This window comes from Prunus mume, linkage group LG3 (assembly GCF_029339155.1).
Source record: "Prunus mume cultivar Tortuosa linkage group LG3, ASM2933915v1, whole genome shotgun sequence".
NCBI classification, from domain to species: Eukaryota; Viridiplantae; Streptophyta; class Magnoliopsida; order Rosales; family Rosaceae; genus Prunus; species Prunus mume.
This window is the reverse complement of record NC_142700.1, coordinates 10,071,785-10,088,609: the sequence shown is the minus strand read 5'-3', so window position 1 is coordinate 10,088,609 and position 16,825 is coordinate 10,071,785. Positions and strand designations below refer to the sequence as shown.

At 34.5% G+C, this 16,825-nt stretch overlaps 1 protein-coding gene across 8 annotated transcripts; it reads right to left on the bottom strand.

The window, feature by feature from the left end:
- Window positions 1-3,770: 3,770 nt before the first annotated feature.
- Window positions 3,771-16,508, bottom strand: ABA3 (molybdenum cofactor sulfurase (LOS5) (ABA3)). Of its 8 annotated transcripts, none has more exons than XM_089048431.1 (22): window positions 16,142-16,501; window positions 15,760-15,858; window positions 15,518-15,576; window positions 15,091-15,251; window positions 14,482-14,633; window positions 13,868-13,994; window positions 12,947-13,049; window positions 12,821-12,866; window positions 12,370-12,408; window positions 12,109-12,265; window positions 11,481-11,577; window positions 10,619-10,735; window positions 9,628-9,705; window positions 9,287-9,388; window positions 8,987-9,062; window positions 7,624-7,734; window positions 6,708-6,772; window positions 6,100-6,251; window positions 5,598-5,830; window positions 4,845-4,981; window positions 4,416-4,529; window positions 3,771-4,324 (listed from the first exon to the last, which is right to left on the bottom strand). In XM_089048431.1, the coding sequence occupies exons 1-22, from the start codon at window positions 16,251-16,253 to the stop codon at window positions 4,214-4,216; spliced, it is 2,448 nt and encodes an 815-aa protein (XP_088904557.1). In that variant the 5' UTR covers window positions 16,254-16,501; the 3' UTR covers window positions 3,771-4,213. The 8 variants fall into 8 exon arrangements, 6 of the variants coding, with proteins under 6 accessions (XP_088904557.1, XP_016648747.2, XP_088904558.1 ...); XM_016793261.2 differs by having other exon boundaries at window positions 6,708-6,775; window positions 16,142-16,500; XM_089048432.1 differs by having other exon boundaries at window positions 4,845-4,984; window positions 6,708-6,775; window positions 15,760-15,924; window positions 16,142-16,499.
- Between the last annotated feature and the right edge of the window lie 317 nt (window positions 16,509-16,825).

Genomic DNA, 16,825 nt, shown 5'->3' with positions numbered 1-16,825 from the left:
TCCAACATGTAGAATAACAAGTGGAAAACAACGAAAATGACAAAATAGATGGACTCACTCAACTCAACTCAACCACGTGAGTTTGAATTTAGGACAAATGGATTATCATATAATTACTAAAATAATATATTGCTAATCCAAAGTCTACAAACGAACCCATCTAAGATAATTACTTCCCCTTTTCAGCAGGCCATTGAATTGACCTTATCAATTTTCTTTGTCCTTTTTCGAAGAAACACATGCATTAATTGCATTTTCCTGGGAAATTTACAATATAAAATATATAGATAAAGGAATTTCTAGAAGAGTAGGAGGTGATTTACATTTGAATCCCATTTCAAAGGGATGAATTGTCAAAATTATCCTAAATAATCGGCAATAAACTTATTATAGTAACTCTTGTCTAGTGTTTTTTATCTTTTCGATTTCGTCATAAATTTTAAATTCGAAATATCTCTGTTTTAAATTCAAAAGGCACATTTTTACCATGTAATTTTTGATAAAAATATTGATAAATATTCTTAAAGCATGTAAGTTTACGATATGCGTCCTATTAATTGTTGACCAACTCGTTTTAGTACATGATAAAATATCTCCGGTCTAATGGTATTTTTCTTTTCAATATTAAATAAAAGTCATACAAGTTCGAATCTCCCTTTCATAGTTGATCAAGACAACAAATTGTTGAATTTCATGTACTCGCTTGATGCATGGTGAGAATCTTAGTCCTCTTCAATATGTTATATACATGAAAAATTGAATGGTATATATCATCTTAAACAAGATATGACCCCCATTAGAAAATGATAGGTTTTGAGTCTCTTGACTTTGCCATGGCCAACGAGTTTCTGACCTTATTTATGACTTGAAATCGTGAAGCCTAGACATATTAAGACACGAATTCCCATTTAATTAAATTGTCAATCGAAGAATTAATCTAGAAGCCTAACAGCCACCGGGAGGTGGCAGTGAGACATTTGGTCCTACACCCTCTCAAAACGGATCGAAGCAAATTTGGATTCGACCAGTTTATGAATATTAAAATAAAAAAAAATCATAGGCAATAATGGTAATATTATATTTAATAAAATCATGCATAATTGTTTCACTATTATATAAACTTTATTAAGATATAATATTATTGTGAAGTATGGAAACAGATGTACGTTTAAATAAATAAATGAAACTGTCGGTTATTCTAAGACTAAACTAAAATAAAATAAATGAAACTGTCTCCATCTTGTATCATTCTGAAATCTATTGTGGACAAGAATTTAATTTCCAACCCTAAAAGATCGATGGCTTTTGTAGTTAATTCACTAAACACACTTGCTCATATTATATCATTTTCGGAAATTCACATAATTTCTCAGAGGATCTAAAGGATAATTAAAAAAGAGAGGAAAAAAACAAACAAAAGATATATATATATATATATATATATATACAGTCATCTTTTATTGAGGATTCCTCAAATAATTTTATTTAAGGGACACTCTTTAGGGTTCCCTATAAAATTTTCAACAATCCGAACCATCTATTTTTTAAGTCAACATTCATAGATCATTCTTGCCAAAAATTAGACAAATCGAAAACCGTTTGGACATTCCATTGTGCCCTACAAAATCAATAAACACAGTGCTTCAAGAAAGTACTGAAATTTTAATAATTTAATTGAGTGGTCAAATGATATCGGATTCAAGTAACTTTTTGTAGAGATGATATTTGAATAAATATCTACAAAATAGACGGTTTGGATTAGTAAAATATAATATGGAGTGGGCTCTATAATGGTGTCTCTCAAATAAGCTTATTTGAGGGATCATTCAATGAAATATATATATATATATATAAAATGTGTGATCCAAATAAATTATTTTCCTTGGAAATTCTACTTGTATATGCTCAACTTGCAGGATTTTTTTTCTTTCTTTCTATTAGATTTCTATCAGGCAAAATATGTTGTTAATGCCAGGTCATGTGTGCACCGCAATGATTAATTTATACAACTTTAGCAGGAAAAAAATGATTAATTAGTACATATAGCTTGTGAGTAAGACAATGCTATAAAATAATCATATGCATTAAAATACATAAGAACAATAAAACATTAGAAACAACGTAGAGTGATGGAGCAGTCACTACAGCCATCGACACGGAGGGATGGAGGTCAACTTAAACTAATTATAATTAAGATTAAGAGAAAGGAATTTACTGGTTTTAAGGAGGGAAAAAAGTTAAGAACCTAGTTAAAGAAATAGCATGTAGCAGCCATGAGGAAAATAGAACAATATATAAGAACAAGTCCACGCGTATAGACAAGACAAAATTAAAACCTAGTTAGTTGAGTAAGGACCAAGGAGCAAAAATAGTACCCTAAGCCTAGTGGCTTAGTTGCCAAGTCAATTAAGACAAAACATATAATTTTATTTTTTTAATATAAGCCATAGCCTAAATTATAAAGGAGGGGGGAGAGGGGTGTTTCCTCACACATATTACTAAGATGTCATGAGGATTCGAACCTGATTAGTCTACACGTCAAGGTTATTTTCATTGGGCTAGATCCCATAGTGACAAAACATGTATTATTTGATGCTTTTTGATGTTTGAAAATTTGAACGAAAATGTAACTGAGTTTTGTACTAACAGAGAGCCACAAAAACCATGTCAAAAGTGTTGAAAAATATAAGTCTCATATCGAAAACTTGACTAAATAAAATACAAGATATAATGAATACTTCCACTATTAACATCAATGAGACATTTTGTGATAAAACTTCACACATACTGGGCTTTGTAGGTGGTTAAATTGGGGACAATATTGGTGTTGCTAGTATTAGGCCACTAGCTCGTCTCTCTGAAATTTAACAAAAAAAAAACCCAAAAAAAGAAAAAGGAAAAAAAGGGCAAAAAAAGAAAAAAAAAGGGATCATGACCGTTGGTCACATAAAGTCTAAAGTCTAAACAGGAACATTCCAGTGAAGCTGCTTTTGTTTTGGTCAGAGACTTCGGCTGCTGTCATATTTGCATTATTTCAGTTTTGTTTATTTATCTTTTTTATTAATTGGTCCTTTTTTTTTTCTCTTTAGACAGCTGGGGTGTGCTATTATGCGTGTGTGTGACATTTCGTTGAAATAATTCTCCTAAGAGTTGAATTGTATTGTTGAGCTTAACTGATCTTTAGAGACTTGTTCTCATTACTTTAGAAAAAGCATTTCTCCTCCTTACTTTTTTTTGTTTTTTTGGTTTTGACAATTCGACATCCAAAATTATTCTAACTTACGGTTGAGGAGGATTGAACTCAGGTGCAAGGAAACAAACAACCTAACATATATATGCGTTTCCTCTCATTAATTAAGGGTTGAGATTGTAGATGAGAGAGAGCTGAGGAAGAGGTAAAGGAAATATATAGCATCATTTTTTTAAATATAAATAAAAACTATTAAAACAAATTTAAAAGATGGGAACGTGGTGCACTTGAGATGAAAATAAATAGATGGAAAGTACGATGATGGAATTACCATATTATCATTCATTTTCGAAATTCTTCCTTTTTACTTTGACCAAAAAGTTCAGATTGAAATTTCCTTTTACCCAAACACGGCGTAGTACTTTATTATGCAACACTTGCTACAAAGTTCAGGTTGAAACTTGAAAAAGAATGCACAGGTGGAAGATGAAAACCGTCGTCTATTATCCTCATTCAAAAAGATGACCAACTATTTGACACGCCAAATTTCCCCTCAACTTTCTTAAAGAGAAGATTTGAATGACTAATGAAACAGAGAATCTGATTATATGTCAAATATTACATCGTTGCTTTTCAAAATTATTGGCAAGAGATGTAGCCAGCACGAACAACTTTATGTTTCTAAGAATTGCAAAACCAGAGTATATGAATATGGTATATACTTATGCTACACACAGATATACAATATATATTGGCACTGAATAGCTCAAACATGTATAAATGTCATCCCATTTTTCTGGGAGGCCACAACCGTATAGTGAAAGTGTGTAAATTTGGTCGAATGCTTCTGTAGAGGACTGTTGTCGAGTTCCATAATCGGACTACTGACATGTATACCAATCTTTGAGAGGTCTGTCATTGGGAATGCATAATTGTATCCGAAAGCTTCTATAATTTCCAGAGATGGAAGTACATTATTTGTTAGATTATGCAGGAGTGTTGATCCATGCACATGCCATGAAGCTAAGAGACATTTGGATGTACATCTTGCCCCACTTGAAGCCACAAATCACCATCCCTCCCTACTGGTTCGCTTCTTTCGTATTTCAGCAGTATTCCGAAAAAAATCTTTCCCTGCATCCGCAAAAGTTTTGATTTTATTTGCATTAGTAAGAATTAAAGACAACAAAATAAACATTACTTTTTAATAACTGTAATGGATGACCTTCATTCTCCTATACGATGCTAGAGTAGCCAAAGGTTCATTCGACTTCTGCAGTAGTCCGGCTTCATCATGAACAATGTTGATCATCTGGCAACGGTTGCATCCACCCAGGGACTAGGAACAAAAAAGAAAAGAAAAGAGTAGAGTGAGACCATCCTTGCACATGAAGTAAATGATATTATATTCAGTTACTGGTTTCATAAAGTTTCAAAAACTCATGTAAGATAAACGAATAATTGTCATCTCTAGACTCAAGTTCCATGAAGCAAAAAGCCATTTTTACATTAACAATGCATCTCACAGAACTATAATTAATCACAACTTCAATACATATTCTGGACTATATTCTAGACTCCGCAGTATCCAGAGGAACACTAGTGTACCTCTAAAATTATCCATTACTTTCTCTATTCAAGTTATAGAACTTACTGTGAAGTACTTATTTCCAATTTTAAGATTTTTCCATCCATCTTCAGCATATGGTTCACCTCCAGATACGACAATGTTGGGCCGAAATCTCATTGGACTTATTTGGCTTGCTGCTCCACAAGCACCCTTTTGTACATCTTCTGCCATCAATCATTCAGTTGCATGAACTTTTAAATCAATAAATATCAGGGGAAAAACAATTCTTATACTCCAAATGACAACTAAATTGAAAAGAGCATAGACACCGATTGTTTTAATATAGAAACTTCACTGCACGTGGCTAACTTTGGGCCTTTGGTAAAATTTTGGAATCTATTCTTCAGCTAGCTACCTTTTGGTGGGGCAGTAACCACAAACCAAAAGTGCTCGACATCTTCACATTCCTTTTACTCTGCAGCAAGAGGTTCCACTCTCTGGCAAGCTAATCATGCCTGATTTTAAGGAGCAATCAAGTATCATAACACTTGGCCCATTCTTAAAATCCTCAACTAATTTCCTAAAAGGTCTTGGGCTGTCTATAATGCGATAGGGTAGGCATAAGAACAGTATTAGGCCGGAATTTAGTCAATGAGGGGGAAAAAACAATAGGAAAAAAAAAGTGTTTTCTCAAAGATTCCAGGGTACAGGAAAATCAATCCATATTGCAATTGTATTCAGAACAGAAGATAGCTCATGCAAGTCTCGATCGTTTCACATCAGAGTGCAAGAATTTACTCGCTATATGACTTGCAACAGTTCAATGTAAGAACATACTTGTGCTTACTCTGTGGCTGAGGTCAGACACGCTTTCCTCAGAAATCAATAAGAACTGAGCTTCATTGGAAAAATTCAACATGCTCTGCACCTCTCTTCCCATGCTTGCACTTTTGATCTTATTCAAGCAAAAGTTGTGATTGGAACTAAAACAGCGGAATAAAGTGCATGGTCGACCAATGGCATTGCTGAACCAAATATTGACTTCATTCTTGTAGCTCTGTACTTCATATCTAAGCCCCCCCCCCAAAAAGAAAAGAAAAGAAAGAACGAAAAAACAAACCAAATGTTAACCAATAAACCTTTATAGAATGTTGGGGATAGCTCAAAAACAAAGGGAATTTTCTAAATTACTTCAAAACAGCGACAAATTAACAAGTATATTATCATTGTAATAGTATCTAAACATTCCATCAATCCAACAAGTCTAACAAGGCCATGACATTCTAGACCAAAGGAGTAACAAGCAGTTAAAAAGACAGATACACAAATATTATCTTGCCTTTGGCCATTTAACTTAATTTGTTCGCTCCCACCATTACATGAATCTGTGATAAAGTTGATTGGCAGTTTCACTTGGCATCGTGGTGACTCTACAAACAATATTCCCTTGTTGAGGTCAATAAAAGTACTTATAAAGCACATTTCAGGAACCTACAAAACCAAATTCAGAAGAATTAAAAGTTAATGCTAATCAATTTTTTATGGTCAAAGCGTAAACAAATTCGATGTTCAATATACTCCAAAATTTGAAAGACTCTCTGAAGACCAGATCAGACACTTGGACATATTACCCACATAGGCCGCCCTAGAATAAAGAGCTCTTTTAAATTTTATTTTATTCTTTTCCCTACTCTTTCACCTATCAATATCCCATACCTTTAACTACAAGGAAAAAAACCTAATCCTCTTAATTAAAAATATGAAAAGAAAAAGGTACCTGTACCCTAGGCACAACATCAGCACGGCATGAACACGAATGTACCCATCCCACGTGCTGGAGCCATGCCTAGGGTCTGAGCCAATTGCACTGTGTTTGTGCGCATTTGCATGTGCTTGAAACTACTAAATTGGTTTTTTTGGTCGAAAACTACTAAATTGGTATTTCACCTTCTTCTGCGTAAGAATTTCACCACTTAGGCTTGTAAGAACCCATTCCCGATCATGAAGCAAACCTGCTAAAAAACCACCGAAAAAATAATAAAATTCCATTAACCAATACACTCCCAGATATGACAAAGATTCTACCCATCAAACAGGGATATTCAAATAATGGAACATACAGTGCCTCTAGGCCCTCTATATATTGTCACTGCATTAAGATGCATACATTAATACATACATTATACATACATAATAAATAACAAACGAAATTTTGCTAATTTCCTGGAGCAGGACATACTTATAAGAAATGAACAGATACTATGCCAAAGAAAAAAAGGAAAACAATTATAAAATCATTAGGTTCAATCTACATTCTTGAAACTGTGAAACACATCCAGTGTTATTAAGTCACCAAGGTTCAACAACAAAATTTGGTTCTGGTAAATGTTAATACAGGTTATCTTCAACAGATAAGTACAATTCCAATCTCCTCTTCTTTATGCTTCGCCACATATAACCACTGCTTGCTACGCTCTTCACCGAAATAGGGTGATCCTAAGTATGATAACAACAAAATTTGGTTCTGGTAAATGTTAATACAGGTTATCTTCAACAGATAAGTACAATTCCAATCTCCTCTTCTTTATGCTTCGCCACAGATAACCACTGCTTGCTACGCTCTTCACCGAAATAGGGTGATCCTAAGTATGATAATCCATGGGGGTGTAACTTTTCTTTTCCATCATAATGACTATCAAATAACACTTGTTACATAAGATTAACTGGCACGGCAGGCTTGTATCCTTGTGTTATTCAAAAAGGTGCCTCCTACTGCTATGTACAATATTATTAAATTATGATGATATTTTACACAACTATTCCAAGAAAAAACACATAAAATGTGAAGACAAGAAATAGCTACCAGAAGTGCTCAAAGGCCAACTTTCGACATTGAATCCTGCACATGATTTTATTGGGTAAACAGTGATAGATTTGAGATAGAAACTGGCAGCTCCTAGTCTGCTTTCCGAACCTACAATATATTAATAAGTAAACGAATTTTAGTGTAGAGCAACCCATGTACACAAAACCCACAGTGAAAAGAGTGTAAAGAAAGCAAAAACTGACAAGAGAAATAGGAGACATGGAAAAAGCTCACAAGGCCCACTCAATTAACCATCCAAAATCTGGGCTTTGGTTTCCATAAATGAGCGCTCCTCTCCTTAAATAAAAAACTTTACTATCTCTCATCCAATATCATAAAAAAAATGTGGAATGGGAGATGAAAAAAACGTTATATTAGAGAATTTGTATTTTAAGAGTATAAGAATGCTTCTACTTTGTTTATGGGCTTAACTAGTCTCCTAAATTAGGTGTTTTGGTTGTTAGCTAGTTTCCTATTGAATTAGGGTTGTACTCTATTTACAAATTTTCACAATTATAATTTAGGTAGAGGCACACGATGCAATCCAGTTTGTAGCCATGTGAAGCCTAAGTTATTGAAGTGAGAAATAAAACCATGTTAAAGTTCAAAGATCCCCAAATATAAAAGGTCTGGTTTAAAATTTCAGACAAGTTGAACCCTAACACATTCAGGAGTAATGCTGAGAGACTCTTGAAGATCTTAAATATCATATCCAAATAAACTCAAGGCTCAAGGTGGCATTACAACATTCATTCAAGGTAGCACAAGTACAAATCCAATTCACTTTTATGTTTTGAGTCTGCTTTAAAATTATAAGTTTCAATTATGTTTTTGACTGATTTAACAAGCTAGGCATAATCAGCATCTATGCTATCTCTTGAATGGCTGTTTTTTGTAAGAACATTTGGTTCCTATAGGAGTGTAATTTAGTTTCCTACGTCGCCATTGTTTAGTTTCTTATTATAACTAATGCTCTGCTTCATGTAGACCGCTTTAAGGATTATGATTGAAGCACCTTATTCCCTCCCTCTTTATTTCTCAACATACGATACCATGCAAAAGACATCACACATAGATGCGTCATCCGTGCTGCATAGAATTTTACTATGCCCAGTCCTTTTCTTTCCTATATTAATAACATGAGAAACGATCACTTCATCTTGTGAGGCAACGGAAACAATGACATGGCTTATAATTTTGAAAATGCAAAGAAAATAAGAATTAAGAGAGGGTGGGAGGAGCAGGAGGTTGGAATCCTCCACAGGAAATGAAGATATGTAATTTAAACCAAACTTCAACTCTTTCAGACCAGAGTATAAAGCAATATATAAATTAACCTTCATTTAGAAAGGGGATGAACCTTGCATTAGTTGATACCCACTTTCAATCCAATTGGGTAATGCTACGAAGGAACTTGTCACGAAATCAATAAATTTCTGCATTTCATAAAACAAGAAAGAGAAAAGAAAATCAGACTGGAATGAAAAAGCCAAATTAGTGTTTTTGCCTTTCAAAATCTAAGAAAACAAACATTTGTTAGTTAAAGCCTGGAATGTTGTGCTTCACATTAGCTTATGCATAAAATTGGAAAGGAAATGCTGCAACACTGTACACTTCAAATTTTAACTATGCTCTCTATGGCTTGAGAAAGAACATCTACCTTTGCATCTTCAAATGTTGACATATAACCAAAGGATAGTCTCACCGCTCCAGTAGGTTTTCCATGAATTATGTCATGATCATCCCAGCAAACATGTCCAGCCTAATATCCAAAACCAAATTGTTAAGAGTATTTCATACCCTCAAGCAGAAACTGAAAAATACACGCCATGCGGTGGATCATTCAACTAGAATAGAATAGTCATTCATTAACTAAATCCTATGAAAAGTCAGAAGTAAGCCCCAATCCCCCACACACCCCCACCCCTTCCTTTCCCCTCGAAAACCACAAAAAAGAAAAAAGAAAAAAAAAAAGAAATCAAAATAAACAGTTCCAAGCACCTCAAAGTTTGAACGAAGATCCAAGTGAGACAAGCCAAGATATTTTGCACATGCACCGGGATTGCAAAAGCATCCTGTCTACATAGAAAGGAGGATATAAGAGAATGTCAGGACCCATCACAAGTGGAGTAAAATTGCTGATCTTTCTTTCACCCAACCAGATTATATATCATTACATAGAACAAATTTAGGAAATGCATGCAAAATATGAATTATATACATAGATTGACATAAGTTATCTCAGAAGATCAATTGCGTTTAAAAACAGAAGAATATTTTTATAAAATCCTAAGTACCAATTTTATTTTGGTGAGCTTAACAGAAAGAAAAATTAAAAAACACATTCCACGTTGTTCTGACACCAAGGAAATGCTGAAAAATCGCCAATTACTTAAAATGCAACATATTGCAAATGAATAACACCTTGAGAAGCGACCAAGAGGTGTTTATGCTATATCCTAAGCTACTGTACATCATATATTTTGGTAATTTCACAAAGGCAAGAACATCCTGAGCTACACAACAAATATTCCAACACTGCTCAAAGCTGCTGTTCAGATATTTTGCATACCAAGTTTGTCGACAAATGAATGGACGAGAGTACTGGGCACACTCTTAGTGAAGATATCAGCAAGTTCTTGTCATGTCTTCACAAAAGGAGTGCATATCATATCACACCAGATTCCAGGTTTTCTTCTAGTTCTATTATATTGGACTAGATTCTGTTAATGACAGCTTTATTATCACTATAGAGTTTCATACATTCCTGGGCATCCATACCCAATTCCCTTAGAAAGGTTTTGCCCAACAGTGTAAACCTTGCAACAACTTTTGCAATTTCAAGTTACCTATCATTTGTGAATTAGGTATAATAATAAAAAAAAAAAAAAATCAATCACATATTGCCATTTCTAGTAGAGTAGCATAATTTGATTGTCATGCAAAGACCAAAAGGATAGGTTGAATGCCAAATAACATCTCATAAATTTACCCGTAACTGAATCCCAGATAAAGATGCCAGTTTTTCCACTTCACGGTATCCACACCAGGAGCCATCCGACCTTTTCAAGTTGAATGAGACTGTAGGACCAAAGTCATGAAATAATGCCTAACAGAATAAAGTTTTGAAATATATCAGATTGTTATCTACAAATCTCAGAAAACATAGAAGAAAGAGATTGTCTGTCCATAGAGCATTTACTAAATTGATCAAACATTAGACGTCTAAACTAACTAATTGTTACAGAGCATCTGACATAAAAATCAAAAGTTCTAAAGAATTGACACATTAGACCTTAACAGTATATCCAACAGAGTCATCAATGTTAGCTAGACCCACTGAAAGTCGAGGAGGTTAATACAGTCAATGAACTTTTCTCTATTGTGCCAGGTAAATAGCACAAGCACCAAGGCATCACCCTCAGTCTTAAGAGGAGGTGCCACCACCTGATACAACCAAGAGGGACTCAACTCAAACTGGGGATCATGTGTCAGACCAAATTTGAACTGGCATCTTCAAATTTACATAATTGGACCACAGTCGGATATAAAAAGAATCATCAAACTTGCAACTCTTTCCTACCATTTTCCAAACAACTCCTTGGCCTTTTCCCTACTTTTTTCCCTTAAAGAATTACATGCAGTGAAGTTGGCTTACTTGAAATGAATCAGAAGCCTTTGTTTTTACCAAAAATAGAAAAATATAAGAAGTTCTAACTGCCACCCCCATCCTTCCCCCTCCACAACGCAAAGAGATATAACATATGAAATGACGTGCATTTCATTACTTAGTAAATGCAGCAGCTTTAATTTCAAAAAGAAAAGCTCAGTAAGCATTCAATTACAAAGGAAACCTTGGAATCTCCATAAAGCGTGCAAACACGGGCTCCATTTTCATGCCTCAAGCCCAAGAGCTTCTTCCTCACGTACCAGGCAAGAGATGCTGTATGCCTAGAATAATAGCAAGGTCATGCATGGTTCAGAGCATTTCATCTATATTTATTATCTAGACAAAGATTATTAACTGAAGATAGAAATGAAAAAGTATGAAAATCAAGGAGAATACCCATTTCTAGCAATGGAAAATTAAATAAAATTAAAATATACCACAGTTTTTTTTATATATGATGAAAATTATGAGGAAAAGACTTGCAAAGTCGTACTTAACTTTTTTCATTGTCCAAATGCAATGGCAGGAAATATTCTTAGCAGAAAATTGAGACAAACTAATGATGAGAGAATGCAGATCCATCATTTTCCTACCTAGGTAGAGATCAGCTAATTCTCAATGTAAAAAGTGCATATATCAAGAAAAATCCCAAGGATGATTCATGTCAGAATACAATACGATGATTTTAACTTATTTCAGAGGAGCAATTCAACCGTATTACATGCATAAAGTTTTGTTTAGAAAATGAGGAGTTATTTTTATCACTACAGAGTACAGACAATGCATTTTGAAACTAACAAACTATAACATACCGAGATATGGCAGATACAGTTAGGGAATTAAGAATTTTGAACCCATGGTGAACAGAAGCTATGCTCAGGAATGAAATGGTGCCATCCTCAAAGAGCTCTTCCACACTTTTTCTTCTCCTAACAAAGTCAATATCAGCGATTGAGGTTGCGACTGTGCCTGAAATGTTCGTATGATTACCAACTGTATAACTATATTGACTAGTGTGACCCAAAATAAACTATACAGACTAGTGATAGCAAATTAGATATCTAGGTGCAAACCTCCACTGAAGTACGTCTTCTTCAATAACCTGGAGGCATCTGTGTTGTAAAATAAAAGTTCAAATAAGAAAAACATATCCCTTAGTTTTGATATTACATTTCAAGATGATACACTACCAAAGAAAAAATTAATGGAAGTAGCATGAACAAAAAATTAGAACATAATTTTCACAAGTAGTAAGTTCATGCAAGCAACCAAGAAGAGATCTAGTGGCCATACTTCTATAATTTTCTGTGACATCCTACTTTAAAGGGAAGAAAATGGCACATGCAACAAGAACTAAAATCACAAATAAATGAACTACGCCTACCCACCCTTGGAAAACAAGATAAAAGGCAATTTTAGTACTTTGAAGGCAATATCACAACATATATGTGAGACTGGAGAAAACTTCTAACACGCCACCAAATTATTTTTAAAATATGATTATGTTCATTATTAGTTACTTACCATTTCGAGCAATGAGCACTCCAAGTCCAGTTGGATAACCAAACAGCTTAACAAGAAACATACAGATACAAAACATTAATATCCAAAGGTAATGGTTTCTAACAAAATCCAAAGAAAGACATGTACCTTATAGAAAGACATAACAACAAAATCTGCCGGATATAATGATAAATCTGGTGGTTCTGCGGCAGATCCTTTTGCAGCATCAATCAAGACCATCCAGCGCCCACTTATGAGATAAAAAAAGTAAAAATAAAATAAAATACTAAATGCATAATATCAAATTGATGAATTTTTAAAGAAATTCTCAAAATGTAGTTCCTCTATAGTATACTACCTAGATGTCCCAATATAAACAGCAAAGCATACTAGAATGAGCAAAACCTATGCTGTATAAAATAGAAGCATTCAAAGAGAGATCATCAGCAAAGATTCTATACTTGTCTTCCAGGAAAACCCTTCATTGAAAAGAAAGACCAAAAGGCAGCAAAATAAAGACTCGGAGGATAAATATATATCACATTCGCAGAAAAAGACAAGACAACCAAGCCAACAGAAAACATGTGCGGAGACGCACTGGCATGCACATGTTTATGCATGCATTTGTCTGCATACTAATGTTTGTATAGAGGATCTTCCATTTATGATATATTTTTCTTCCAGAAACAAGTCATGACACAACAGCAGCATAGGTATGTACATTCAAAGCAATTCTGCCTTTCTTTTCCTTTTTATTTTATTTTTTGTAATAGAAAAGGTGAAGAACATGAGAAGAAGAGAGGTCCATAAATTAATGGGAAGACAACAAAAACCTCAACCAGCCACACCAGGTAACATTCGGCTCTGTACTAATATAACCACATCCATCGAAAATTCAAAACTGATATTGCAGTTATATTCTGCTTATGCAAGATAAACTGGTTGCAATAATTGTAACAACAATAATTTTGTTCAGATCAAATATTCCATGAATCATTAATTCAGATTAGAATCAAATGTGAATGGCAGAACAAATAAGAAGTTTACTGGATATAATGTATGACCTACTTGCAAAATGGAGAGCCTTCCAGAATTCTTGCCGGATCTTCTTTAATTATCTTCACCAAGTCAAGGCTGAATCTCAAACCAGAAAAATTGCACTCTGAGGGGAAGGCAAATAAGTTATATGCCTCTCCTGCATCAGGAAAATGAAATGAAATCAAATTCATGTACGTTATCATGAACTCTCCTGAAAATATCAGTATACAAAACTGTTATTTATAACAGTATCCCCAAACAAAGTACAAGTATGAATATGATTTACAATTATTTGTCTCATATTTAAGACCAACACTTTCGCAACAGGCTTAAAGAAACCAACAACAATAACTTATAAATGATAACATCAAATCACTAAAAACCAATTAAATTTTCACCCATTGTACAGTTTTTTACAACTAACTGGTGTTGCAACAGAAATCCAATGAAAAATTGTCATAATCTTGAATGTCATGAAATCCCAATTTTAATTCAGCCAAACCGTTTGAACCCCCTTTCCCTACCAAAGACATGCATGAAATTACATATGCAGATAGCAACCATCCAAAAATGCTAGGAAGATGTGCTGCGATCAAGGTCTTGCCAACTTTCCATCAATATCTAATGCGTCCAGTCAGAATTACCTGTTGGTTCTTCCAGGGAACTTGCTTCATTTCTCCTTTGCACTTGGTGCTGCAACACCTTCATAGATGCTGCAGTACCAGTGGATACTCCATGATGCACAGTCTCTTCAACATCTATTGCAAAGGCTGCAGCTCCTTGATCCAGAGCATATCTAAACTAATTAAGGGCTACATATATGGCGCTCAGACTCTTAAGAAGGTGAAAATGAAAAACAGAAGAATAATGACGTCAATTCAAAATTATAGTAGAGTGTACAAAATATTGCATACAAAACAAAGTGGCCCAAGCTCTCCATTTGATTTCAAAAGATTTCAAGAAAAAACAACATCCGGTAAGGGAACATATATACAGGTCCAAAGACCACAAGCATTAATGGTACACAAAGTAAGTCTGTAATATCACTCAGAAGTCAATCATCTGACAAAACTGATGTTCAACTTCCATGCCAAACATTAAGCACAAACTTGTAAGTTGAGACAGAAATGTTGGTGAAAAGGATCCTCTCCATTAAATGTACAAACAAAAATTCTAGAATAATCATTGAAAAAAACAGAAGAAGCTAACCCCATCTATTAAAGATGATGACTGAGTGATGCATGTTAGGATACTCTCTGATCCCAAGGACACTATTGTGGTTCTCCATCGTGTACGTAAAACAGCTCTGACAGCTCCAAGGAAAGGCCTCCCCTACCAGCTTCAGTGCCGCTGTAGCCCCAGAAGTGAATATGCAGCTGTAATCTTTTGGCGATGCTTTACAATAGTCAAGGACCTATACGAATGTGACACGGCTATTCAGAAACTCACTAAAAGTACGAAATGAGGGGCAAACTATTAATCTTGCACATGAATCATCAGGAAAAAAAAAAATCAAGATAACAAAAATTACTCATAAAGATCAATTCAGGACAATTAGTGGTCATAATATTCCCATTCTATCCAACTACTTGGAAAAGATTAGAAAAAATATATTGAACCTTTAAAATTCATTATATTGTGAGGACTAACACCAAAGCAACTAGAGATAACATATGATACCTGTTGGCGGGCTTCCCTTACAATGTCACTAGTGGAAGAACTCGTATCACTTTGACTATCTGAATTTAAATTAAGGAACTTAATGAAAAACAACCATGAATAACAATAAGGTCATAAATTAAATTTATAAGACAATTTGATTTCAACAACCAGGAGAACAAGATTATATTGCAAATCCTGTTCCAGCAATTACATAACGATTTCTCACACCACAATCATTCATTTCACATGTAATAGGATACGTGGGTTTCCATAAACATTGGTAGTGAAGTCTTTAAAGATTGCTTCCATCTGCAACTCAGAGTACATAGTAGCACCAGCATGGTCCAAGTACACAAGGCCTACATTTCCCAAACCCAACAGCATCAATAGCCAAAACCCAATAAACAAACCTCACCAATATTCCCCTGTATGCCCACCAAGAAATAAATTTTCAGAACTTAATTCATTTCCCCAGCTCAATTAAAAACTAGAAAAATTGCACTTGGGTTCAACGAATAAGACTGAAAATGATAAAACCGAAAGCTTATTTGCTTCTTGTGTCATTTTTTCAGCTCAAATTTCTCAAGAAGCAAACAGAGAGCAAAGGGATAGAATATAGAAGCGAATTAAAGAGAGGCAGACCATCTAATCGTTTGAATTCGGTTGCTCGGATTTCGTCAATGGTTTTGGGACCGTTCGGGTACCCGTAATGCTCCCCAAACTCCCTCAGAAACGCTTCCTTGCTTGCCTCCATGCTCGATCCAACAGTGACAGAACAACAGAGAGAGAGATTCAAACGCCAATAAAGTTTTGTGCTTTCAAGCGTTCTGGAGTGGAGTGTTTAAATTAAAAACTAAAGGAAGAAGCTTTGCACCGCCTTAGCATGTACGGCCATATTATAAACGAGTCGGTCCATATATGTGCATTTCCACTGAACTGAACGCCTTTTTTCCGCTAACCAGAAGGAAAAAAAAAACCCAATTTTTCTACTAAAAGCTTTTCTGTTATATTCTTTTTTGGCGTGAGTTCCATTTATACTTATCAACAATTTGACCGATGGATTTCAGATTCCATTTCAATTTTAGACATCACATTTGTAATCGAAAGTGAAAGAGGAGGAATTGAATTGAGGAGTTACAACATCTTTATTGGGGAGATGTAAATTTAGATATGTAAAACCATCTTTACATCTCCGCGAGATGTAAACTGGGGTTTTCCAACAATTGTAAGAGGTGAGATGTAAAATTGATAAGTAAAAAAGACATGAAAGGAAATAAATTTAGATAAGTTGAAGCAAAATAATGTTTCTGATATTTTGGTAGTTGT

Excerpts from the sequence above, each read along its gene's own strand:
- ABA3 (XM_016793259.2), bottom strand. The coding sequence starts at position 16,253 with ATGGAGGCAAGCAAGGAAGCGTTTCTGAGGGAGTTTGGGGAGCATTAC. Across the intron at positions 12,409-12,820 it reads AGTGCTCATTGCTCGAAATG|ATGCCTCCAGGTTATTGAAG; the intron begins GTAAGTAACTAA and ends TTTACAACACAG. Across the intron at positions 9,389-9,627 it reads ATCTTCGTTCAAACTTTGAG|GCTGGACATGTTTGCTGGGA; the intron begins GTGCTTGGAACT and ends TTTGGATATTAG.